This window comes from Chiloscyllium punctatum, chromosome 48 (genome assembly GCF_047496795.1).
Source record: "Chiloscyllium punctatum isolate Juve2018m chromosome 48, sChiPun1.3, whole genome shotgun sequence".
Taxonomy (NCBI): domain Eukaryota; kingdom Metazoa; phylum Chordata; class Chondrichthyes; order Orectolobiformes; family Hemiscylliidae; genus Chiloscyllium; species Chiloscyllium punctatum.
In genome coordinates this window covers 46,771,434-46,797,126 of record NC_092786.1, presented here as the reverse complement: position 1 = coordinate 46,797,126, position 25,693 = coordinate 46,771,434, and the positions used below count along the sequence as shown (strand labels likewise).

The 25,693-nt window shown below is 41.3% G+C and overlaps 1 protein-coding gene across 2 annotated transcripts in view; it reads right to left on the bottom strand.

Annotated features, from left to right (window-relative positions):
* Positions 1-25,693, bottom strand: part of agbl1 (AGBL carboxypeptidase 1) — a 252,237-nt gene that overhangs the window by 122,930 nt on the left and 103,614 nt on the right. For both annotated transcript variants that reach the window (XM_072565137.1, XM_072565138.1), the window contains 3 exons: positions 25,091-25,178; positions 2,513-2,657; positions 674-824 (listed from right to left, as the gene is read on the bottom strand). In XM_072565137.1, coding sequence (XP_072421238.1) covers positions 674-824; positions 2,513-2,657; positions 25,091-25,178 — 384 coding nt within the window. The remainder of the gene's footprint in view (positions 1-673; positions 825-2,512; positions 2,658-25,090; positions 25,179-25,693) is intronic.

Below are 25,693 nucleotides of genomic sequence, written 5' to 3'. Positions count from 1 at the left end.
GTTTATGCCAGAAATGTCAACTCTCCTGCTCCTCGGATGCTCCTCTACCATATCATTTTATACAAAGCCTGCATCAGGCAGCTTTTTAACCTATTGAGTAGAATTTAGTGCCTTTAGCCAAGGCAGGTTTAGTGGTGGCAGCATTTAATCCAATGGAAAAATTGGAGCTCAAGGTCCTGCCACCTTCTCATCTCTGTCTCAATACAGTCTAAGGCCAGAGAGGGCCAGCCTCCAGTCCCAGGAGGAGACAGGGAGCGCACCACAAGTGGAGCCCAAAGAATAAACTCTGTCAAGTTACTGGCAGTCTTCTACGGGGTCCCTCATTCAAAGGGACTCCCGTGTATCTCCTTGATGAACTTGGCATTTGGAAGGGGATGAGGAGTGTGGTGGGTGGGCAGCTAAAAGCCATCCTCTACCTGATATTGTTCACCTATGACCCTCAGCGAACCTGGGTATCAGGTGGATGTGATACCAGCAGCTGTCACTGCTCCACCACCTCAAGATCGCCAATGTGAAATTCAGCCTGCTGCAGATAGGGGGCGATGCCAAGTACAGTGCAAACTAAGTAACCCACCCATTTGTTGAGATGCACCAAATCGATCTAATCATCCTTCATCCTCAATAAAATGCATCAACTTAGGAACAGTTCTTTATAAAAGCAAAGAAAACTTACAAAATTGACGCAACTGTTCACATTGAGCTCCAGGACTAGCAGTAATCGTGATCACTGGGCACCTGTTACCCCCTAATGTAGAACATAATGTCTGATGCCGGAAGTAAACCTGATCAGGATTCAGTGACTCCTCGAGGAGGTGCAGGTGAGTCTGAAACATGGATAGAGAAGAAATATTGAGATTAATGTATTGCATTAGACCTTCTTGTTCACTTGTGTTTTTTAATACTTCAGATTCCAATCATTCTTCAACTAAGTGAAACTGCTGCAGGAAGAGTTTGCACCAAAGACCATTGAGAAAGTGATCTCGTTGTGATTATGAATGATGCGATTGTCTTTGGCTTATTATTGAGGAACAAATATTATTCACAACTCCTCCTGCTCATAACATGTCCCAAGCTGCAAGTTGAAAATTCCTCACATAATGGTGATCATGTGAGAGATGATCCAATGGTGATTTGTTGACTTAGTCTCACAAAAGACCATTTGAGGATGTGCAGCAGGGAAACTGATGGCTGACAAACTCAACCCAACTCAAAAATAGTGGACAAAGGAAAGAAGTTATCATCGGCCAGAAGAACGGTTGTAGCTGAATGAAGATGGTCAGCAGACTTGCCTGTGTTGTGCCTCTAGATTAAACCAAGGCCCGATTTGTATGCTTAAAAATCCTGCAACGTTATTCAGAAAAGAGTAGGAGCATCCTCCCAGTGCCTCTGGCCCTAATTTATACCCCAACCAACACCAAAATAACAGATCATTTATTTTTTTTTCCCTGCTGTAGTATCTTGACGTGTACAAATTGGTTTCCATTTTTTTCTATGACAGTGATTACGCTTCAATAGTAGTTAATTGACTGTGAAGTACAATGAGACATTGTGAGGGCATGAAGGTTGCTATCTAAATGCAAATTTCTTTGTCAGTTAAATTGAACTAGGTGACCTTCTGGGGTGGGGATTGGTGCAATGAGGTCTGTGAACTGTGTTAACATTGATCTCTCTATTGCCCCAGTGCTCGGTGTGTCTAAATTTAGGCCTTATTTTTGGTTAGAGATCAAATGATAATGTGGTGCAAATTCATTTTATAACCACTCCTAAAATTATTTAGATAGAAATAAAAAGACCAACTTCAATATCCTGACTACATTAGCAATGCATAGTATAAGTGATTCAGAATAATTTGTCTCCATGAAGTGGAACGATCTGAAATGTCCTTTTATTCACATAAATTTTTTATTGAGAAACAAACTCAGCATTAGATTTCATTTCGATATAATTTTACATGAAGAAAGAAATCCAATTTTGTTTTGCAGTGAAATCTAATTTAAAGTACACCTGTAACAAATTCTTTTGTAAAAATAAAGGCTGCTCTCACATCGTTCTGACTCACATTTGCAAATGATTAAAAATATTTCCAGTTACTCAGGGCTCAATGTACTTATGAGATAAATGATGGAATCTGATTTTCAGAGGGTATCATTTAAAAACTTCGAGCTAAAACCATATTGCAGCAGAGTCAAGAGGGAGGTTGGACCTTCCTGAAGAGTCTGCTCATCATCCTTAATTGGATGGCAAGCCTGCCCTCTGGCAATTAATTGGCCAATTCAGAGAAAATTGCAAGAGACTGACTGTTTAGCACACAGCGCAGATCTTCGATTGTTATTTCAAATCAATTTCAATGTCCTGAAGCCCACATGCAAAAGTAAAACCTGTCTGTGGTGTTTTATAATAACCTGTGACTGATTTCATTATTGGACTGTCTTGGCTGGTCATGTTACATATGGGACAGACTGTTCTGTAGATGTGGTCACTATGGTACTTTGCAGTACTTTTCCATACATACCATTAGTGTTGAGTAGGTGTATGGATAGTGATATGCCAGGTAGCAGACATCCTTCGAGTGTAGGAAAGTGATGGTGAATGTCAAGGTATAGTATGATGTTTCCTTCTTCCCTCTTGTAGCTGCATTATATCTGCAATAATGGTTTCTGAGGAAACAGAATAATATTCAGCTGTTACCTGTACAAGAAATCCACTGTGTCCTAGTTTGCCAAATGTGCTGTAGTTCAATCCCTGTCAATCTGGTAGATCACATTTCACAAGAAGAGTTGAAAACATGGTGCTGGAAAAGCACAGCAAGTTAGGCAGCATCCGAGGAGTTGGAGAATTGACATTTCAGGCAGAAGTCCTTCATCAGGAATGAGAGAGAGGTGGGGGTGAGGCGGAGCTGTTGAGAGATAAATAGGAGCATGGGGATGGGGATGGGGATGGGGATGGGGATGGGGTGTGAGTGGGGCAGGGAGTGAGATAACTGGGAAGGCGATAGGTAGATGCAGCTGGGGGGTGATGGTGATAGATCGTAGGGGAGGGTGGAGCGGATATGTGGGAAGCAAGGTGGACAAGTAGGACAGTTCAAGAGGGCAGTGCTAAGTTGGAGGGTTGGATCTGGGAAGGTGAGATGAGGAAATTGCTAAGGTCGATGTTGATGCCGTGTGGTTGGAGGGTACCAAGGCAGAAGATGAGGCGTTCTTCCTCCAGGCATTGGATGGCTTGGATTTGACGAGGGCGGAGAGCCAGGACTTTCATATCCTTGGCGGAGTCGGAGGGGGAGTCGAAGTGATCAGCCACAGGGAGGTGGGATTGTTTGATGCTTGTGTCCCAGAGATGCTCCCTGAAACATTCCACAAGTTGGCATTCTGCCTCCCCGATGTAGAGGAGATGACATCGAGAGTAACAGACACAGTAGATGAGGTGTTCGAATGTGTGGGAAAATCTCTGCCGGATGTGGAAGGATCCTTTGGGGCCTTGGATGGAGGTGAGGGGGGAGGTGTGGGTGCAGGTTTTCCACCTCTCGTGGTGCAAGGGAAGGTGCCAGGAGTGGAGGGTGGGTTGTTTGGGGGGTGCACGGTGGAGGGGGGGGGGGGGGCCAATGAGGGAGTTGCAGAGGGAATGGTCTCTGCGGAATGCTGATTGGGGTGGGGAGGGAAATATATCTCTGGTGGTAGGGTCTGATTGTAGGTGACAGAAATGCCATTTCAGAAGAAAAGCCTTATATACAAATGTGTACTTCCTGCATGCAGAATACACATGTCTGTATATTTTCAAAGATGTATACTACACATTTCACACCTCTGTGGATTTTGCATCTAATTATAAAATACAGATAGGAACCGTGCCTGTATGTGGAATACGCAGAGATGTTATCACAACATCATGTTGTGAAATTGAATATACTCCATTTAGTAATAGGCTGGTCCCAGAAATGAAATGACCAGAAAAGCCATCATAGAAATCTAACCAGTTCACTAAAATATTCCACATTAAAAGATTTGGCCTGCAACAGACAAATATCGTGTGGTTGATTCTTTATGATTAGATTACGTTTAGATTAGATTACATACAGTGTAGAAACAGGCCCTTTGGCCCAACAAGTCCACACCGACCCGCCGAAGCGCAACCCACCCATTCCCCTACATTTACCCCTTTACCTAACACTACGGGCAATTTAGCATGGCCAATTCACCTGACCTGCACGTCTTTGGACTGTGGGAGGAAACCGGAGCACCCAGAGGAAACCCACGCAGACACAGGGAGAACGTGCAAACTCCACACAGTCAGTCACCCGAGTCGGGAATTGAACCCGGGTCCCTGGCGCTGTGAGGCAGCAGTGCTAACCACTGTGCCACCGTGCCACCATAAATGGTTTGATCTGATCAAGTAACCTAGCAAACCATTGAGTTGTACAAAGGATCACCAACAAGGCAGCAGCACATGCACCTCCTACTCGAGGCATTGATTCAAGGATCCCAAGAACACATTGAAGGAGAACTCACTTCACAAATGAATGCAAGTATCATTAGTACATTCTGAATGGTAATGATGTTACACAGAAATCTGCATCACACACAATTATTTCACAAGTATCTACATTGCATTTGCATGCACACATGTGCTTAGCACCTGAGCAAAATTCAAATGCTGCCTCTTACCCACATTTTGTTTGAGCAAACATTCATTTTGCATTCTAAAATGTTAGAGATTAAAATTGTTTAAAATGCCTTTCTAATTTTAAAATATAGCAAAAATTGCAAAGGCAATTATGAAAAGATTAAATTCTGACAAATAAAGTGGCAGTGAAGACCGTTTCAGGTTCTACATTTTGAGAAATCATCACATTGTGATTATATGTGATCCAAGGATATCAGATACTGACAACTGTTGATGTGCTCAGAATATTAGCTTAAACCCTTCGGAGAGGAATGAATATTCCTCCACTTCCATAGCAAGCAACAATGTGAAAAATAATTAAATATTCCATTCTCTTACAGAGGTATTAAACCAGAACATCATGACACCATGCATTTAAAATGCTTTCATTAAATGTTAAGAATATTTCATATCTAATGGACTTCTGCGGGAGACACAAATAGATCAAGATAATTTAGAACAATGCCATATGTTTAAAAGTTATGAATCTAGTTAAAATGAAAGAAATGTTACTACTTAAACTCAAATCCCTCCCAAATCCCAAATCACGGAATATCTGGGATTATTTCACAGAGACAGAGATGGCAAAAAATAAACTCAGCATTTCCCTCACTCACACAGGAAGTCATTTTCTGGCCATTTGTGGCTTTTGCATATTTTTTACATTTCAGGTTAGAGATGATATTCTCCAAGATTAGTAGATGGATACATAATGTGTACAGTTGACACCACTAGTTATTTAACAGTGGCATTAACCAATCCAAATAAACAGGTCGGTATCACCATTACAGAATCACAAAATAGTCAGAAACTGTAGGAAGCTATTTGACCCATCTTGTCTATGCTGGTCTGCTGAAGGAGAACTTCACCGGTTGGTCCTCCACTGTCTTTGTTCGTAAAGCTGATCATTCCTTTACAGATACTGATCCAATTGTTCTTTGAAGACCTCAATTGACCCTGCCTCCCGGACAGTGGATTCTGATCCCAACCTCTCGCCTCATGAAAGAAACTTTTCCTCTTGTTGTAATTACTTCATTTGTCGATTACTTCAAATCTGTGTCTACTTCTTCTTTCCCCAGTACTCCTTCAGCAGACCAGCATAGACATGATGGGTCAAATAGCCTCCTACAGTTTTTGCCTGTTTACTTTGTCCATGCCCCTCATCATTTTGAAATACCTTAATAGATCTCCTCTCAACTTTCTCTTCTCAAGGAAAAACAGTTCCAATGACTTCAGTCTATCTATATAACTGAAGTCCCTTATTCTTAAAGGCATTATCATACTATCTCTAAAGCTTTCACATCCTTCCTGAAATGTGCAGCCCAGACAGCAAAGTAAACCTTCAGTCCAGATCAAACCAGTGTTCTCTAAAATTTAATATCTATTCTTTACTTAGAATCTCTAAGACCCTATCAATAAACTCTAGGTTCTAAAAACAGGATGTTCACATTAAGTATTTGTCCACTTATATTGACAACTTACAACTATGATTTGTTTATTTGTGCATGGGATGTGAATGTCACTGACTAGATCAGCATCCACTACCCATCTCTAATTGCTGAAGGCAGCGAAGAATCTGTACATTAGAGTCTGGAGACAGATGTAGACCAAACCAGGTACGTATGGCAGATTTTCTTCCCCTAAGGACATCAGTCACCCAGTAGTAGGTGTGTTTTCATGATGGTCGACAGTATTATCAGAACATTAGCTTTTTGTTCCAGATTTTAATGGAATTCAAATGTCACCACCTGCCATGGGAACTCATGTCCCCATAACAAGTTGGTCAACAACTTGGATTACAACCAGTTGAGGCTCGAAATAATGCTATTTTTTTCACTGTACAGTTTTTTTTATCCCTCTCAAAAGGGACAAACAATGGCTGGTCATCCAAACTTACAAAGTGGTAATGCTGTAACTATATTGAAAGTTAAGTGTACAACGCATGGCAATTTTACTTCAAATGACCAGTGTGTGGGAAACATCTGGCATTGGGCTATTAGCACCACTTTGTATTTCCAGTGTTGGTTGAATACATTCCCACCCATTCAGTTTTTTGGGGTGGCATGAACAAATTAAATTCACGCTGCATACTTCAAATTGTACACAGGCAGAGCCATCCTCCACTAGAAATAACACTCCAAATACATTCTGTTACAGCCCAAAGGCTTAATTTGATGCATGTCAAATATTCTCTGTAAGCTGAAAAAAATGAGTTTTCACTACCTACCAATGGATGAAGACATAATTTACTGTCACCTGAAGAAATTCTCAAACACTCTGGTATGAGACAATTTATGCAGCAAACACTGCACTGTGTTATATCAACAATCTCACTGAATGGGCAAATTGGAAATGGAAGCAACTAAATGTTTCTGTCAAGGAAATAGTTTCTCTATTGCTATTAACATTAGCCACACAACCGTGCACTGGAATCTGATAACCAAAAGGGCCATAAGAGAAAAAAAAAAGACCCGATTACTGAATGTTCCAGAAACTGTTATATTTACAGGGAAGATAGCAGGCAAAACACAGAAATCTCAACTCTATAAAAGAAATTAGATTGAAATCTGAATGAGAAAATCAAACAGTGGAAACAGTTCCTTTCATAAACCCCTTTGCGTCAAGAACTAAATGCAATAAGGAAAGTGTCCACTTGTTCTGCAAAACTAAAATAGAAACAGGAAATGCTGGAGAAACTCAGGAGGTGGGACAATATCTGTGGAGAGAGAAATAGAGTTAACATTTTGAGTCTGGTATTGTTTTCTCCAGAGATTATACCAGACTTAAAACATTAACTCTGTTTCTCTCTCTCCATTTGCTACCAGATCTGGTGTTTCTCCAGAATTTTCTGTTTTTATTTTAGATCTCTAGCATCAGCAGTATGTTGTTTTTATTTGTTCCACACACTTACTTGATATTGATATGAATCTCATTACAACCTTAAATAGTACTTGTAAAACAACTGGTAGAAAAAATCTGTATGTACAGAATTCACAATACTATTGTGGTTCAGTTCATGAGTGGAAGAGGAGGATGTTCTCAGCCCTTGTCCCAGTGGAACACAGAGGGCTGGATATATTCTTGATGGAGGTGGGAATTGGGAACTTTTGTAATGTTACATCCTGCCTCTGCTCTGACAATATCAGCAAGTGAAAATTTCATCTCCTCAAGGGTGGGATACCCTGGCATTCTGCCTGCTGTTGGAGCTGTGTATCCAGTGCTGAGGCAGACCACAAAAATCATGCCTTTATGATTAGATTCCCTACAGCTTAGAAACAGTATGTATGGAGTGAGGTGCCAGAGGTGGAGCCTGGTACAAACACAACATTCAAAAAGTATCTGGATGGGGATATGAATAGGAATGGTTAGAGGGATATGGGCCAAGTGCTGTCTAATGGGGCCAAATTAGGATATCTGGTCAGCATGGACGAGTTGGACCAAAGGGTCTGTTTCCATGCTGTACATCTCTATGACTCTATATCAGGCAAATTCTTCAGACCAACATAAAGCCGCCTTCACTCTCACCCACTTAACCAAACTATCCTTTTCAGCCCATTCACCTCTTAGCTTCCCTTCTCCCCTCATGCTCTCAACCCCATTATCCAATATTCATTCGATACACAGAACTCGCAGCCCCTAGAATAGGAATTGAAAGTCTTTTAAAAATCCCATGAAGCTGCAAAATACACAAGTATTTCTTGAATGTTGCTGCTGCTACTTATAGCTATCCTTGCCACCTACAGGCATGACGTGGCATGCTTGTCTTTCTCATGTAATCCTCAGACAGCCATTGTAATTCAAACAAAACCATTCAGCGATAGTTATCATCTAACTATCTAGGTGAGCCCCCCCCTTCCACGTTCTGTGTCTTATGAATGTCATGGCACACCTTTGGTGCAGGTCCAAGACCCTACATTCCGTACATTAGCATTTTAATAAATATCTTAATATCCACATTCTAATTTCTTACACACTTGAGTAGGCATTTCAAAAAGCAATTGTCGTCTTTCAAAGTTTCGTAAATCTCGCAGATTTCACATAGCCAAACAGGTGGCTGAGCTGTTCAATAAGGTATGAGTAAAAGTCATGGAGAGAATAGGATAATTAGCCATTGCATTCGATTGAATTCAATCGAACGGAAGTTTAAAGAATCAAAAAGAAACAAGTGGGTCAAGATGCAGCTTAGTTAAGAGGCAGATGAAAATCAAAGCACAACAGGAAGGGCTGGGAAATATATTCAGAAGAGTGGACCAGATATTAGAGCCAGTGTAAGTAATAATGGCAAAAAAAAATCAAAGCTTCAAACACTTGATCTGAATGCAGACAGCATTTGTAACAAGATAGATGCATTGGTGGAACAAATAGAAATCAAATGACTTGATAGCTATTACAGGGACATGGTTGAGGAATGGTAATTCAATATTCAAGAGTACTTGATATTCTGGGTAAATAAACAATGAGGAAAGGGAGGTGGAGCACTTTGTTAATAAAATAATAATATGTGGCATGATGAGTAGTGAAACAGATGCCATAGTTCGGTGATCTGGAATTCATTTGGATGGAAATAAGGAATAGCAAAGGAAAGAAGGTATTGGTGAGAGTCATCTATCGACCCCTGAGGAGTCACCTCTCTGTAAGACAAAGTATAAATCAGGAAATAATGGAGGCATGTAAGGAGGGCACTATAATTATCATGAGCGATTTTAATCTGCATATTAATTGAACGCTTCAGATGGGTAAGGGCAACATGGAAGACAAATTTCTAGAGTGCATCAGGGATTGTTTCTTGGAGCAAAAATTGTTGCTTAATCTACTTGGGAACAGGCTATTTTATATCGAGTAATAAGTCATGATCTAAGATTAATAAGAGACCTCCTAGCTAAAAGGAACCTCTAGTGATCACAACATGGAAGAATTTCAAATTTAGTTCATCTTGAATAATGGCAATTACAGAGGTACAAAGAAAACGCCGAAAGCAAGGTTTGGAAAAAACAGACAAACGGGAAAGCAGTGACAGACATTTAAGTAGGTATTCATAACACTCAGCAAAAACTTATTTGAGCAAAAAGAAGGACTCAGTGGGAAGGGTGAACCACACATGGTTAACAAAGGGGCTCAAACAGAGAAACCAACTAAAACTAAGGCCTTCAAAGTCACAAAAACTAGTGGTAGACCAGCGGATTAGGAATTTTTTAAGCACTAGCAACAGACGGCTAAAAAGCTAATAAAGAAGGAGAATATTGATTATGAAACTAAAATGGCAAGCAACACAAAAACAAACAGCTTCTGCAGCTGTATGAGAATAAAGGGAGTAGTTGAGTAAGTATAGGACCTTTGGAGGATGCACTAGGGGAGTTGATAACATGGAACAGGGAAATGGCAGGTAAGTTAAATGAATATTTGGTATTGGTCTTCATAGTGGTGGACATTATAAAAATCTCAAATCTAATAAATAAGCAAGGTACTGATTGGAAAAAAGGATCTTGAAACAGTCTCTATCACAAGGGATAAAGTATTCACCAAATTACTGGGACTAAAGATAAAGAGGTCTCCAGGACCCAATGGCCTGCATCCATAATTTTGAAAAGAAGTGACAGCACAAATCATAAAGGCTTGGGTCAAAATATTCCAAAATTCACTGGATTCCAGGAAGGTGCCTGTGATTTGGAAAACTGCGAATGTGATCCTCATTTTAGGAGGGAGGGAGGTAGAAAGCAGGAAGTTCTAAGCCAGTGAGTCTAACATCTGTCATTGGGCAAATGCCAGAATTAGCAGGATATTCAGGAAAGCTTTGTGGAATCAGATTAAGCACGGCTTTGTAAAAGGGAAATAATGCATGACAAATTTGATAGAATATTTTGAGGATATAACAAGCAAAGTTGATATAGAAGAATCAGTGGCTGTAGGGCATGTGGATTTCCAGAAGGCATTCAATAAGATACCATGTAAAAGATTCTTGCACAGCGTAGGAACTCATGGTATTGGGAATAATGCATTAGCATGGTCTGAGAATCAGTTCACACAGAATCTTTAACGGATCTTTTTATGTCGCAATGTTGTAATTAGCAGATGGCCACAAGGATCAGTCCTAAATTCACAATCATTTACAATCTACGTTAAGGACTTAGAGGAGGGAGCAAAGTGTAAAACATGCAAGTTTGCAAACAATGCAAAAATAGATGGATGAGCTTACTGTAATGAGAACAGAAGGAATCTGCAAGATGTATAGATCATAGATTCCCTACAGTGCAGATAGAGAGCAATCGCCCTATGGAGTCTGCACAGACCCTTTGAAAAGCACCCCATTTATACCCACCTCCCCACCCTATTCCCATAACCTTGCATTTATCATGGCTAATTCACTTAGCCTGCACATCTCTGGACACTGAAGAGCAATTTAGCATGGCCAATCCACCTAACCCGCACATCTTTGGACTGTGGGAGCAAACCAGAGCACCCGATAGAAACCAACACAGACATGAGACAAACATGCAAACTCCACGTAGACAGTTACCTGAGGGTCAAATCAAACTTGGGTCCCTAGCACTGTCAGACAGCAGTGCTAACCACTGGGCCACCAGATCACTACTGTGGTTGAGTGATAGGATAAAGTTTGTCAGATGTTGTTGAATGGAAGAAAGAGTGAGATCATGCCCTTTGGTAAGGCAGACTAGTACCTAAATAGAAGGAGACTCCTAAAAAGTACAGCAGAGTGATCTGGCTGTTTTTGTGTATGAAACACAAAAAGTTGGTTTGCAAGTGCAGCAAGTAATTTAGAGGCAAATGGAATTTTGGCCTTTATTGCTTGGGAGTTAGAGTTGAAAAATGATAGCATTTAAAACAAATGTACAGGGTGTTGGTGAGACTGCACCAAGAGTAATGTGTATAGTTTAAAGCAAGAATGTACTGGCATTGATGGCTTTTCAAAAGAAATTCACTAGGCTGAATCTTGGCATCAAAGACGGTTAAACAGGTTAGACCTTTATTCACTAGATATTAGAAGAATAAGGGGTGCTCTCATGGGGCTTGACAGAATAGATATTGAGAAGATGTTTCCACTAGTGGGGCAATCTTGAATTGGGGGATAAAGTTACAGAATAAGGGGATGCTAATTTAAAACAGAGTTGTGAAGGAAGTCCTTCTCTCAGAGGACAGTGAATTAGTGAGTTTTGAGAAGGTTTGTAGCTCAGTTGAAGTTCTGGATGGAGGTTTGCTCGCTGAGCTGGAAGGTTCATTTTCAGACATTTCGTCACCATACTAGGTCACACCTTCAGTCTGGAGGCTCACCGAAGATGTTACCTAGTATGGTGATAAAACATCTGAAAATGAACCTTCCAGCTCAGCGAGCAAACCTCCATCCAGGGTAGTGAATATCTGAACTTCTCTATCCCAGAGAGTTGTGAAGATTTAGATGAGTGAAAGTATTTAAAGAATTTGATTTGTTAACTATCAGGAAGTTGAGAGCTATGCTGAGTTGGCTCAAAGTGGAAATAAGACCTGGGGCAGATCAGCCTAATCTTGTTAAATGATGAAGCAAGACTGAGAGACTGAATGGCCTACGCCTGCTCCTATTTTTTACTTCAATGTTGTATAATTCAGAACAGCACATGACCTCGTGGAGCAACTATTCCAATGAATCTAAACACTTTCTTTTTTTGTGATGCTGCTTTCCCATTTGACAGTTTTCCAAGAAGTAACATCTCAGCAAGTATACTATTTAATGGTCACTTCCATTTTCCAATCCGAGCACTGACATCACTCTCCTTACGAAACGCAGATATAACTCAGACTATATCATTTCATTCTGAACAATAAAGGAGGCAAGGTTATTTGTACTTACCTTTTAAACTCTTCCTGCCTCACATCCTGGGTTCATGCCTTCACTCACCAGATGTGATTCAGAAGAGTGTCCTGAAAATTGCAGCTGTTCTGAAATGTCCACTTCCAGATTTAGAGCAATAACTTCGAAACACTGTGTTTGAGGTTCCCCACCTGCATCCTTCTCTACTGAAAAATAGCCAGAGCTGGAACTGGAGGCAAGGCATCTGCCACCACTGCACAATGGCCATTTCTTTCCAATTCTCACTCAATGCTGTCGGGAAAAAGAACTGAAAAATACACAACCTGCCTCCCACATGCAGAAGTCAAAACAAAATATATACAGACTCGGAGGACAAGGTCCTCACCCTATTAGCATTGTGCCAGGATCCTAATTGCTTCCCTGAGATAGAGTTATGGAGTCATAGAGATGTACAGCACAGAAACAGACCCTTTGGTCCAACTCGTCCATGCCGACCAGATATCCCAACCTAATCTAGTCCCATTTGCCAGCACTTGGCCCATATCCCTCTAAATCCTTCCTATTCACATACCCATCCAGATGCCTTTTAGATGTTGTAATTGTACCAGCCTCCACCACTTCCTCTGACAGCTCATTCCAAACATGCACCACCCGCTGTGTGAAAACGTTGCCCCATTAGGTCCCTTTAAGTCTTTCCCCTCTCACCTTAAACCTATGTCCTCCAGTTTTGGACATCTCTACCCTGTGGAAAAGAACCTGGCTATCCACTATATCCATGTCTCTCCAAAAGGTTACCCCTCTACCTTCAAAGGTCCAGGGAAAATAGCCCCAGCCTATTCAGCCTCTCCCTTATACTTAAACCCTCCAACCTTGGCAACATCCTTGTAAATCTTCTCTGTATCCTTCCACGTTTCATAACATCTTTCCTATAGTAGGGAGACCATGGAGAAGCATGAGCTTCTTCCAAAATAAGTGCCAGCCACAGCCTTCCATCAATCTCCTGCTGACTCACAGGGGATGGTGACAGTGCGTAGGCCAATGGCTTGATGAGGGTAAGGGGTCTATTGAGAGCTATTACTGTATACCCCAATCTTCATTTAATCTTAGTGTAGTGACTTAGTAACTACTGTTCACTTTCCTGTTCTTTCTGTCACCATTATGCACTGCCTGGTGGCAACCTTGCAGTAGGAAACACCACTAGCCAAGAAAAATGCCTGAGATGAGAAATCCTAGAGATTCAAGAATTAGGCTTAAGCAATTTAGTACAGTCCTAGGTTTCATTCTAAGGCTGGGGAGTTGGTGGGATTGAATAAATCTACCCTGGTCTGATTCTAACATTCACTAATTGTGTCATGTTTTCATATGACAGTTCTTGTGAACTAATCTACAAGTAGAGTGTTCACGGTCATCTTCTGCAGGGTAATTAGCAATATGTAACCCAGTCATATTGCACAGTCTGCGATACACATCATCATAAAGAAGAAAGACAACAGAATATCTTGAATACAGAGCTTTGTGAGGTCCTATTGGTCAAAGGATTTTCTAGGATGATGCACTCAATGAAGGGCCAACCTTCACAGTAGGAACACTGACTGAGCTTGTAGTAGAGTGATGAGTAAATTGACTGCAGAGCCAATCTGCTCAACCAGCAGTATCATCCCAAGTATGCAATACTCACATATCGCCTGTGGCAATACTCACAACAAACCATTTGACATGCTCGTTGAAAAAGACAGCAACAGTGCAGGATTTACTGCTGCTGCTGAAATGCATCACTGTAAGACAGTAGTATATAACTAATGAGGCAAATGCATAGCAAGGTCATTCAGAGATCAATTGTAACTGTAATACAGTCGTGTTTTTGTTTATTTTTTTTGGCAAGTCATTAATTAAGCCAAGTAAAAGGATACAGGGATTTTTGAATTTCCTGTTCTTGGGAAGCTTCTCTGCTTTTCAAATTATTGTTGTCCTTTCCTTATTTTTCATCTTGAAATGTGAAACACAGATTAAAAAGTAATATCACAAGCATTTCAAACTGAACTGTTATATGTATCTGAAATAACTCCAGGTAGGCCAACATCCCGTCAACCAGTCACCCTTTATTTACATGTGGAGAATCCTTGATTCTGATCCAGCCCCCTCAGAGCCAGCTCTCAGAGTGAACAGAACATCTGACACTCCTGTTTATATCTGTCAGCCAAGGCTCCCTGATTGGACCAGGTTAACAGCCCCAATCAGGGGACTTATATTCCATGAGGTCCACCTGGCTAACCCTGTAACACTCATGACATCCATCCCCCTTTAAATCCAGGCACTTACGCCTGTACTTTCTCTTGTAGCCTCTCCTGGGGGGTCTTTGCATCAGGTCTGGATCCTCCAAACTGAGCCTCAGATACAGGGGATATTTACCAGAATGTAGATTGCCTCCTGCACCCAGAACATCTCTGAAGAAATTCCACCTCTTCGTCAGGCGGTAAAGACATTGAGGCTGCGACATCCGCTGTGTCCATCTCAGATTCCGAGGTTTCATCGACACTAGACAGAGGGGGAGAGCCCACAGATTCCGGCAGCATTTCCAGCTGTTCTGAGAAGCCCGGTATGTTTTGTTCCTGTCCAAAGTCCTTGCTAAAGACCGTCACGGAACCTGATCTTGTGCCGAGTATGCCTTGTACCCAGGCAGCGCCATTTCTGTGTTTTCGGCACCAAATTTCATCCAATGAAGTAAACTGTCTCTCTGGCTTAGAGGAGTCTTGTGTCTGGTGTTGGCATTCCTAAATGTCCCCCCTTCAAAAGTCCTGGTGCAGCATCTTCGCCCCATTAGTAACTCTGCTGGAGTTATCCAGTAGTTGCATGACGGGTGATCCAATAATCGAATAGGAACCAAAACAGTTTGATCTTCGGTGATACTGGAATCTGTATCTTCCTTTCCCCTGAGCCATACCCCCCTCTCATTTATCTTTTAGCTCCCTTGGGCCACCACCTCATTCCTGATAAACATCGACTCTCCTACTCCTCAGATGCAGCTTGACCAGCTGTGCTTTTCCAGCGCCACAATTTTTGGCTGTTTCTTTAAGCCTGCCTTCAAATGTTAGACCGTTCTTTCTGCTAGACTGGTGGGTGATGGTAGGTATGGAGCTGATCTTATTTACTGAATGCTGCTTTGACCTTAGGGTATACACAAATTCCCTCCTGGGTAAATGATGGCCCATTGTCTGTGACCAACACTTCCTCAGGCCCATGCAGCAAAAGCTGCTGGTAGACTTTCTATCATCACCGCCTTGTTTGACAAATGACCTCAATTCACAGCCAACTACTTGGAAAAGACATTCACAATGACTAAGAATGCTAAGCCCATGAAAGGGCCAGCATTGTCAATGTGTAACCGAGTCCGGAGATTGCCTGGCCATTGGAGAGCTGCTGGCAGTAACTTTTGTCTTGTTGGCACTCTGGGCACTACCCCACCAACACAGCGACATCTGCATTCAATCCTGGCCACCAGACATAACTTTTCGCCAACATCTTCATTTTGGAAACCCCTGGATGATCCTGGTGGAGTTCCACCAGTATCTGGCAGCGATTTTTGCTCTGGAGAGTTACTCTTGTTCCATAGAATAATATGCCACTATCTACAGTGATCTGATCTCTCCGGGACCGAAAAGGTTTCAGTTTTGATTGTGACAGCCCTTTGGTTTCCCTCATCACCACCAGCTGTTTAAGTTTTGCCCGGACGAGATCTTTCTGTGTCCCATGTCTGATATTGTCAGCTGTGACTGGAAGTGTGTCCAGAAAGTTTAAAACCATGACTGACTCTTTCAATGGCAACACCACTGACAGTGCATCATCCGGGGGAATTTGCTCATCCACATTTGCTATTTGGCCTCCCAGATGGTGTTCCAACTTGTAATTGTACATTCTTTGAATGAGAGGCCACTGCTGAATTCAACCTGAAGCTGTGGGCTGCATAGTCCTGTCCTCTTAAGTAGCCCAAGCAGAGGCTTGTGATCCATTACTACTACAAATTTACATCTGTAAAACAATTGGTGGAACTTTCTCACACCAAAGATAACCGCCAAAACTTCCTTTACTACCTGGCATTACCATCAGTGAATCCCTTACTTTCTCTAAGTGCTCTTTATTAGTCTTCCCTATTATCAGTACGTCACTCAGATAAATGGCAACCTGGGTAGATCTTGTAAAATGTTCTCCATCTCCTGCTGGGAAATGGCACAGGCTGACGATACCCCAGAAGGCAGTCTCATATATTGGTACAAACCCTTATGGGTATTAATTGCAGCAGACCTCTGGGAATTCTCAACTAACCCCAGTTGCAGTTGAGCATGGCTCACGATCAGCTTCATGAAGGGCAGCCACTGCCGGCTTTACATATAAATCCTCTAAGTGAGGTATTAAATCTTTATCCAGCTGCAAAAGGCTGTTTACCTTTTACCTGCAGCATTTAAAATCCCTACAAAGGTGAACCAACCCATCAGTCTACACAGTAGGTACAAACCGGTGCTGTCAATTCTGAAAATCTGACTGGTTTGATTAGTCCTTCAAGTTCCAGCTTCCTGATTTCTGCCTCTAGTCTTATCCACAAGGCAAATGGCACTGGGCAGGCCTTGCCGAACATGCAAGGTGACCTTGGTTCCTTTGACAGTCTCTAGACCTTCCTGAAAAACTTCCAAGTAGTTAATTAGGACTTCACTTAGGCAGCCATTATCTAACCAAAAACTGTTGAACCAATCAAGTGAATCTTTCTCAACTAATTTTGCCCCATCTGGCATGGCCCTGAGCCTTTTACTACAAACTGTGGTAACTGAACTAGCTGCTTCTCATACGAGACCAGAACCAAAGTTGTCCCCTTCATTAGTAACAGTTCCCCGATATAGGTTCTTAGTGTAACAAGGCCATACACAAATGTAAGGGTATGAGTCCAAAGTGAATTTTGTTAAAGACTGTTTCTGCAATTACTGACACATCCACAGCAATACCAACCTCCATTAGAATCAGGTGACCATTTAATCAGATTTCTATTTTGATTCATCCTGATTCGTTTATTTGTTGTCACGTGTATTTTTTACAAAATACGGTGAAAAGTATTGTATAGAGTCACCATTCCCTGGCGCCATCTTAAAACACGGAAAAATAAATCAAAACATTGAATATAAAGACAGGAAGATAAAAAAAAAGAAAAATGTATTTCTATCTTAAGTGCGCTGCCATGAACCTGGTGGCCAGGCCTGAGTCCCTTCGCCACGCCACTGCCATTGGAATGCAAGTCGCCCACTGTTTGGCGCCATCTTGCCTCCACTCGATATCCATGTCACTATGAGTCCTGACTGGATCTCACCAATGCAGATGCCACTGATGCAGCTGGGCACCATACCGGCCCAAACTAGACTCCACCACCCTCCATGAGTCCACTTCAGGCCCATCTCACCCCTGCAGCCACTGCCAATGCTGCCAGGTCTCATAATGGGCCCAAACTCACCTCTGGATTTGGATATTGCTGAACAATTTAACTGTTCCAAACTAAATGTAGGTGGACTTTCCAAGGTGTGCACTCTCCTGGATACCAACCTTTGACTTCTCTTACACCATTCACGCTTAGTTGGACTCTTTTGCTGTGACGAGTCCACATACCTACAGAAACTACAATGGTTTGTCAGCCCAGAGCCTGAAGAAAATGTAAACTGTTTGGCTGAGACTTGGCTTTGTTTTGGGGTTTTGCTGTGGGTTGACCCAGAGTCCCTCTGTTCAGGATGTGTCCTGGGTGAGGCTATGCAATTGTCTTTACTCAAGTGGTTTTCCCCAAGCTCATTTGGATTAATGAGGGTGTCCACTTCTATCAACATGTCCTGTAGCTCCCATGCTCCACGTGCTGTATTTTCTAATAATGAAACCAATTGCACTTCCTTTTTGAAGTCCCATTGAGCTTTAGCTAATAGGCACTTTTGCATGGTTACATCAATAATCCCACAAAATCCCAGTCTCTCAGCATCTCATTAAGGGTTAAACCAAAGTCATGTTCCTCTGCCAAGCATCTTAACCTTGTCAAAAATCCCAACATGGATTCCCCAGCTCTCAAACTGCCGAGTAAAACCAATAGCTTCACAAAATTATATGTAGCTTAAGGTCATAATATTCCTTATCTAAATTTGTCAACTCTTGAAAGGTTTTAGCTTCTGGTACCTCTAGGAAATGTCAATCTCCTAATAACCGAAAAACTGCAGATCCACAAGCTGTTAGGAGAATTACTCATTGATTTTCATCTGCCCGGATAAAAAAAATGCATTCTTTCCACATCAGGGCACAGTCTTCAGCAGCAGGATCGAATGAGTGAAGTTTCCTAAATTACAGCATGATGCCAAAAGTGCTTAACCCAACTCAAAAGATGGCTGTTGAAAGAGAATTTCTTCAGGAGCTGTTTTTTTTTCTCTCATCACCACTGAAATAACTCCACAGAGGCCGGTATCCCATCACCAAGTCACCCTTTATTTATACGTGCATAGTACTTGACACTGGTCCAGTATCCTCAGAGCCAGCTCTCAGAGTGAACAGCACTTTAACTCTACTGTCAGCCAGGGCTCCCTGTTGGACCAGGTTAACAGTCCTAATCAGGGAACTCATATTCTATGCAGGCCACCTGGTTGACCTCGTTACAGTCCTGACAGTACTGTTTTACTATTCTAAATAGATTGTGTAAAGTTTCCAAGCCAGTGTGTATCTTCATATTTCCAACCTGCACATTATCCTTCAACAATTAGAATTGGTATTGTAGTCCGAAGGGCTCTGTATGTCACTGAAGAGACGGTTTCCTGTGATACGTACGTCCTGTGACACCAGTGGGGAGTATGAACACAGGTTAGAGCATCATTCGTGGGTCTGACTGGTTCCCCAAAATCTGAGGATTCAATATTCTCCCATGGATCTCCTTCCTGCCATCCTTTCTGATGGTAACTCTATCTGGGTTGTTTGGGCGAAAGAGGCTCATCTGTGGAAACATGAAGAACATTGTCCTATTCGTTATTCTGAACCACATATGGGCTGGAATTATAGGAGATTTACTGCAGACATCAAATCAGAGTTGTACAAAATAATTGATTCTGTTCCAGTATAGAAGATTAACGCACACAGGTTATTTTGTGAGTTTAAATATTTGCAAAAAGAAAAGAATTTTGAGAAAGAGCTTAAAGATCATATTGCAATTACAGTTTCCATGCTATTACCATATTGGACACTTGTTAATAATGAAACCATCTGGCACTTACAAGATTGTTGTGAGCCTGAGGACGTGTTGTATCCCTCACTGAGCAGATTGATATTTTCAAATAAATCGACTCATCTCAAACAACTATCTGGGTTGGGGTCTTCATAGCTTCCTTGTTGTGTTGTAGCCATTTATTTTGGACTCAATTTTCATTCTTGACATACTTTAGGAGTTCACCAATGTGCTTACTTTGATTTTATGTCTTGTGTGGAGATTTTTGCCGCACTAGGTGATCTACAGCCTCTCCTGGTTCAAGTTGGTTCATGTTTGCACTGAAAAAAGGGGTCTTGATAATTAATAAATTAATAGTTTTATTAATACAAAAAGTTCACTTTCAGTAAAGTAGTTGCTTTTTGCTTTGGAAATCTGGCTTTATCATTAGTTTGTTATGATCATGAATATAAAGTTAAGACCTCAATTCTCGCTGAAAAGGAATTTTTTGATGTAACGTATTCAGGTTTGCACATAGTCACTTAGGAGTAAGCACATGCAAGATTACATGATGTTTGTTGAGATATAGCTTGCGAGTATTCGCAGAATGCATTTGTTTCATGAATTCAATTGCTTCAATCCATTATTTTCTCCTGTATGTAAGCATTTGTCAAACTATGTGATTTCTTTTCTTGCATAGGTCTACTTCAGAGATGAATGTGGTGGCATTTTTCAATAAGAGCACCTCCATCATAATTACATCTCTTTGCTAGTCAAAACCTTGCAATTGCTGCATCAAACGTGTTTGCATTGATGTGAACAATTTTCATAGCACCAGAAAACAGACAACATAGGTCATATGGTTTAAAGAAAATACTAGCGTCTTCCTTAAGTTAGTTAACTGAGAAGTTGTAAACATACATACATCATTTAGAGATAGTTGTTTAAAGGTGATTACCAAATACGCTAACAAGGTCCGACACTTGTTCCCACCGAGGTGAGTAATTTTGTGTAAACTAAGGCCTCCTTCACTCAGCTATAAAGGAAGCTTTTATTTAAATGGAAGCACACATAGTCCAAGTATGAAAATATCCACAGATCCTGCAGACACGGCACAGTTGCTCAGTGGTTAGCACTGCTGCCTCACAGCACCAGCGACCTGGGTTCGATTCCAGTCTTGGGCAACTATGTGGAGTTTGCACATTCTCCCTGTGTCTGCGTGGGTTTTCTCCAGGTGCTACGGTTTCCTCCCCCCACAATCCAAAGATGTGTAGGTTAGGTGAATTAGCCATGCTAAATTGCCATAATGTAGGTTAGGTGCATTAGTCAAGGGTAAATATAAGATAGGTGGAATGGGTCTGGGTGGGTTACTCTTTGGACAGTTGGTGTGGACTTGTTGAGCTGAAGAGCCTGTTTCCACACCATAGAGATTCTTTCTGTGAAAGCTATAGATGAGAAGTTAATGGCTGCACTCCCGAAGGCTCTCAGTCAAAGTCAATGATCTTGTTGTTGAAATTGCTCCAATCACAGATGGAATGAAACTTCCTACAAATGACTTCATACTTCCCTGGGATGGTGAACTTCTGAAAAGCATACATGGGCATGGGATATTTTATTTTTTTGAAACTCTTCCCGATGAAGAGTCACCAGGCCTGAAACTTTGATTTCTTCCTGCAGATGCCCCCAGATGGATTGAGTTTCTCCAGCAATTTCTGTTATCGTTTCAGATCTCCAACAACCGCAGCTCTTTGTTATATTTCAGCTCATTACCTGCTTTGCTTAAGTTGTTGATCGTGTTTTAACCCAATTATGTTGTGTATGTGGATTTTCAGAAGCGGTTTCTCCCACATAAAGATGGCTGCTTAAGGATCAGGCTCATGCGATAGATGGAAATGCATTAAACTTGGATTAATTAAAAGAAATCAAGCAGCAACATGAGAGAGATCAGCATTGGAAGTAATGCTGTTAATTATTTTTATCAAAATGGATGCAGGGGTTTACAGGCTTATAGTTCATTTGTCGAATCATCAGATTTCAGTCTGCTGGCAGAGTCCAGGATAATCTACAAGGATCTCATTAAGTGTGATCCTAGAGAGTGAGGGTCACAGACAGAGTGGTTCTCAGGATTGATAGGAATTAAATTCCTACAAATTAATCAACAATCTCGAGATTTCTTTTTAAAAAAGACAAGAATCATGTGTGTCTTATAATGGGACTGATATGCTCTCACTCATATAGACTCACTATGGAAGTACTTCAGCTTAGTATTTGGGACCCAACATCTTCAGGTATGTCATGAATAACCTTTCCTCCATTAGAAGGTAAGAGGTTCACTGATAGAAAATGCCATGTTTGACACCATTCACAACTCCTCAGACACTGAAGCATTTGTGTCCACATGCAGCTTGATCTGAACAATATTCAGACTGGGCTGACATGTGGCAAATTACATTCACACCTCACAAATTCCAGGCAATGATCATCACCAACAAGAGAGAACCAAACCACCACACCTTGACATTCAATGGCACTACCATCACGGAATCCCCCATTGTCAACACTCTAGGGTGATTGACCAGAAACTGAACTGGACCATCCATGTGAATATTCCAGCTCCCAAAAACAGATCAGGAGCTGGGGATTTGGAAATGAGTCATTCAGCTTCTGACTCCTCAAAGCATAGTCCACCATCTACAATGCACATGTCAAGAGTGTGATGCTACACTCCCCACTTGTCTGGATAACTTCAGCTCCAACAACACTCGAAGCTTAACAGCATCTAGCGCAAAGTAGCCCAGTTGATTGGCACCACATCCATAAGCATTCACTCCGACCACCATCAACATACCATGTGAACAGTGTGTACAATCTACAGGATGTACTAGAGCAACTCATCAAAGCTCTTTCGACAGCAACTTCCAAATGTGCACCTGCTACCACCTAGAAAAACAGATACATGGAAACACCTGTAAGTTCCTTCCAAGATACATACCATCCTGACTTGAAGAGATACTATCATTTCCAGCTGGATCAAAATGCTGCAGTGGTTCATGAAGGCAGCTCACCGCTAATTCCTCAAGGGCAAATAGGGATGAGCAATAAATTCTGACACAACCAACTCCAACATCCTGCAAATGAATGGATAAAAATGTCCAATCCTAAAGCCATCAGTGCAAACCATCCCCAGGTTCATTTGTGATCGTACAACAAAGTGAGAAGAATGTTACATAAATTCAGACGGTCATATCACTTTGATACACGTGACACTCATGTTCTTTCTCAAATTTCCTTTGACTTTCAATTTGGCCATTTTTGACAATGTTAGCAGAAATTGAGAATCCGAATGAGGAGACCCATCTCAGAATTAAGTGCTTCATTTTTGAAAGTCACAATAATTTTCATAAGTTTCGGCATGGTAATGTTATACTTCCTGATTTTATCTTTATTTCGGATTTTATTCATGGATGGGATGCTGGCATTACTGAGGAGTCTGAACTTATTCCTCAACCCCAATTACCTAAAGGGTAGTCGAGGGTGAACTACATTGCAGTTGGTGTGGAATCACCTGTAGATCTTTCTCCTTCAAGGATGTTGCCAGGGTTGGAGGATTTGAGCTACAAGGAAAGGCTGAATAGGCTGGGGCTGTTTTCCCTGCAGCGATGGAGGCTGAGGGGTGACCTTATAGACGTTTATAAATCATGAGGGGCATAGAGGGGGTAAATAGACAACGTCTTTTCCTTGGGGTGGTGGAGTCTAGAACTAGAGGGCATAGATTTAGGGTGAGAGGAAAAAGACCCAAGGGGAAACTTTTTCACACAGAGGGTGCTGCATTTAGGAATTAGCTGCCAGAGGAAGTGGTGGAGGCCGCTACAATTACAACATCTAAAAGGCATCTGGATGGGTATATGAATAGGAAGGTTGAGAGGGATATGGGCCAAGTGCTGGCAAATGGGACTAGATTAGGTTAGGACATCTGGTCAGCATGGACAAGTTGGACAAAAGGGTCTGTTTCTGTGCTGTACATCTCTATGACTCTATGACATTAGTGAACCTGATGGTCTTTTTTAGCATAATTGACTGTGGCTGCATGGTCATTATGGGACCAGCTTTTTAATGCAAACTTTTGAGTTAAAATTTCACCACTTACTACAAAGGGATTCAAACTCAAATCCTCAGAACAATAATGTGGGATTGTGTTACTAATCCAGTAACGTTTCCACAACACCACTGCTTTCCCCTAGTTTTCCAGGTTTTGTTTTCTCCCATTCCTAAATAAACTCCAATATAAAATTATCAATGGTAATAATTATATCTTAAACCCTTCCAAGCCGGTAAAAACTGTGTGACTATTTCCACGTGCGTGTCATGATTAATGCACCTTCAGATTTGATATAGCTGACACACAGGTTTACCATCTCCCACCAGGATAACAATGGAGGGATGGAGATCTACCATGAAGATTTTCTCAGTCTTCAATCAATATTGTGGATTTCTTTCTCTTCCTTTGGCCCTACCAAATTTTACTCTTCACCGTTCAATATTTTTCATCAAAAATCTTCATTTTGTTCCTAGGTTTGTCTTCCTTTTTAAAGAAGAGTTGGTTATTTTGTGTTTCTAAGTCTTCCCCATTTGTTATCAGCACTAATCAGCAATATAGCACCTTATGAAAAAAGCCAGGATCTCCTTCTGCTTAGGATACTTGTCACATGTACAGTAGCATCAAACAGTCTGTGCAATAAAGTTGAAAATTTAACAAACTAAAAAATTTCATATTGGAAGGTATCATAATTTCTACTTGTGGTTTGCCATTATTGTTACAGCGAATAAAAACTGCAATCAGTCTTCACAAAGGAATGCTTAGAGAATGACCCATTAAAGGAAGGCAATGATGCATCAAAATAGGCCACACAATCTTTAAAGAGACGACAAGAGAAGCATTCATTCACAAAATGCAAGACTTCAAATGACAGCAGGCAAGTCGAGTGCCCACCTAATGTTGACAGAGGTAAAAGGAACTGAGGCAGCTATTATGTATGTATCAACTTCTGTGAGGGAGGTGTCACAATGTGAACAGGCAATGTCCATTTCGCAGCTGAAGAATGAGCAGTGTCCACAGAACGATGATCAGTCAGACACCACTGGGGCTGGACAACATTTGGACAGTGACTACAAGAGTGGGTAGTGCCTGACAGAAACAGGCATTCCATGTCACGAAGCTCACTTCCCTATTTCCTTGTTCAAAATATTGCTGAAAAGTCTAAGTTAAAATCAAGATAAAGCTGTCAAAATCACTCCTTTAACACCATTCACTAAAGATCACAAGCCCAGAAAACATATTTAATCAACTTAGCTTCAAGGGTGACTAATTGTCCTGGAATTTTATTACTTTGCATCTAACTTAAACTCTATAACAAATAACAGAAGAAACATACTTGTAATAGTAGATATCAGAACCCACACGAATCCAATGTGGTCTTCCACACAATGCCTCATGGACAGAGTACATCACTGGCTGCATACCTGCAACATAGCACACACAAGTATTAACTTAATTTGTAACAGAAAATGTGTTGTATATTATGTAGTGTTCCATCAATTGAAGGGGAACTAAAGCTTATTCAGAACTTCTCTGATAGAACTGAATCCTCAAACAATCAATAGATTTGATTCCTTGAACCTTGATTAATCCAACTCCCTACTACTTGCAGAAACCCATCCCTTCAGATTCACAGTAAATCAACCATTCCAGCAACTTTAGAATTTTTTTAGCAGTGTGGACAGCTAAACGCTGCTGTGTATGTGATATGGTTTGGAGATGTCAGTGTTGGACTAGGGTGTACAAAGTTAAAAATCACACAACACCAGGTTATAGTCCAACAGGTTTAATTGGAAGCACACTAGCTTTCGGAGCATCGCTCCTTCATCAGCTGATTGTCACAATCAACTGATGAAGGAGCACTACTCCGAAAGCTAGTGTGCTTCCAATTAAACCTATTGGATTATAACCTGGTGTTGTGTGATTTTTAAACTGTGTA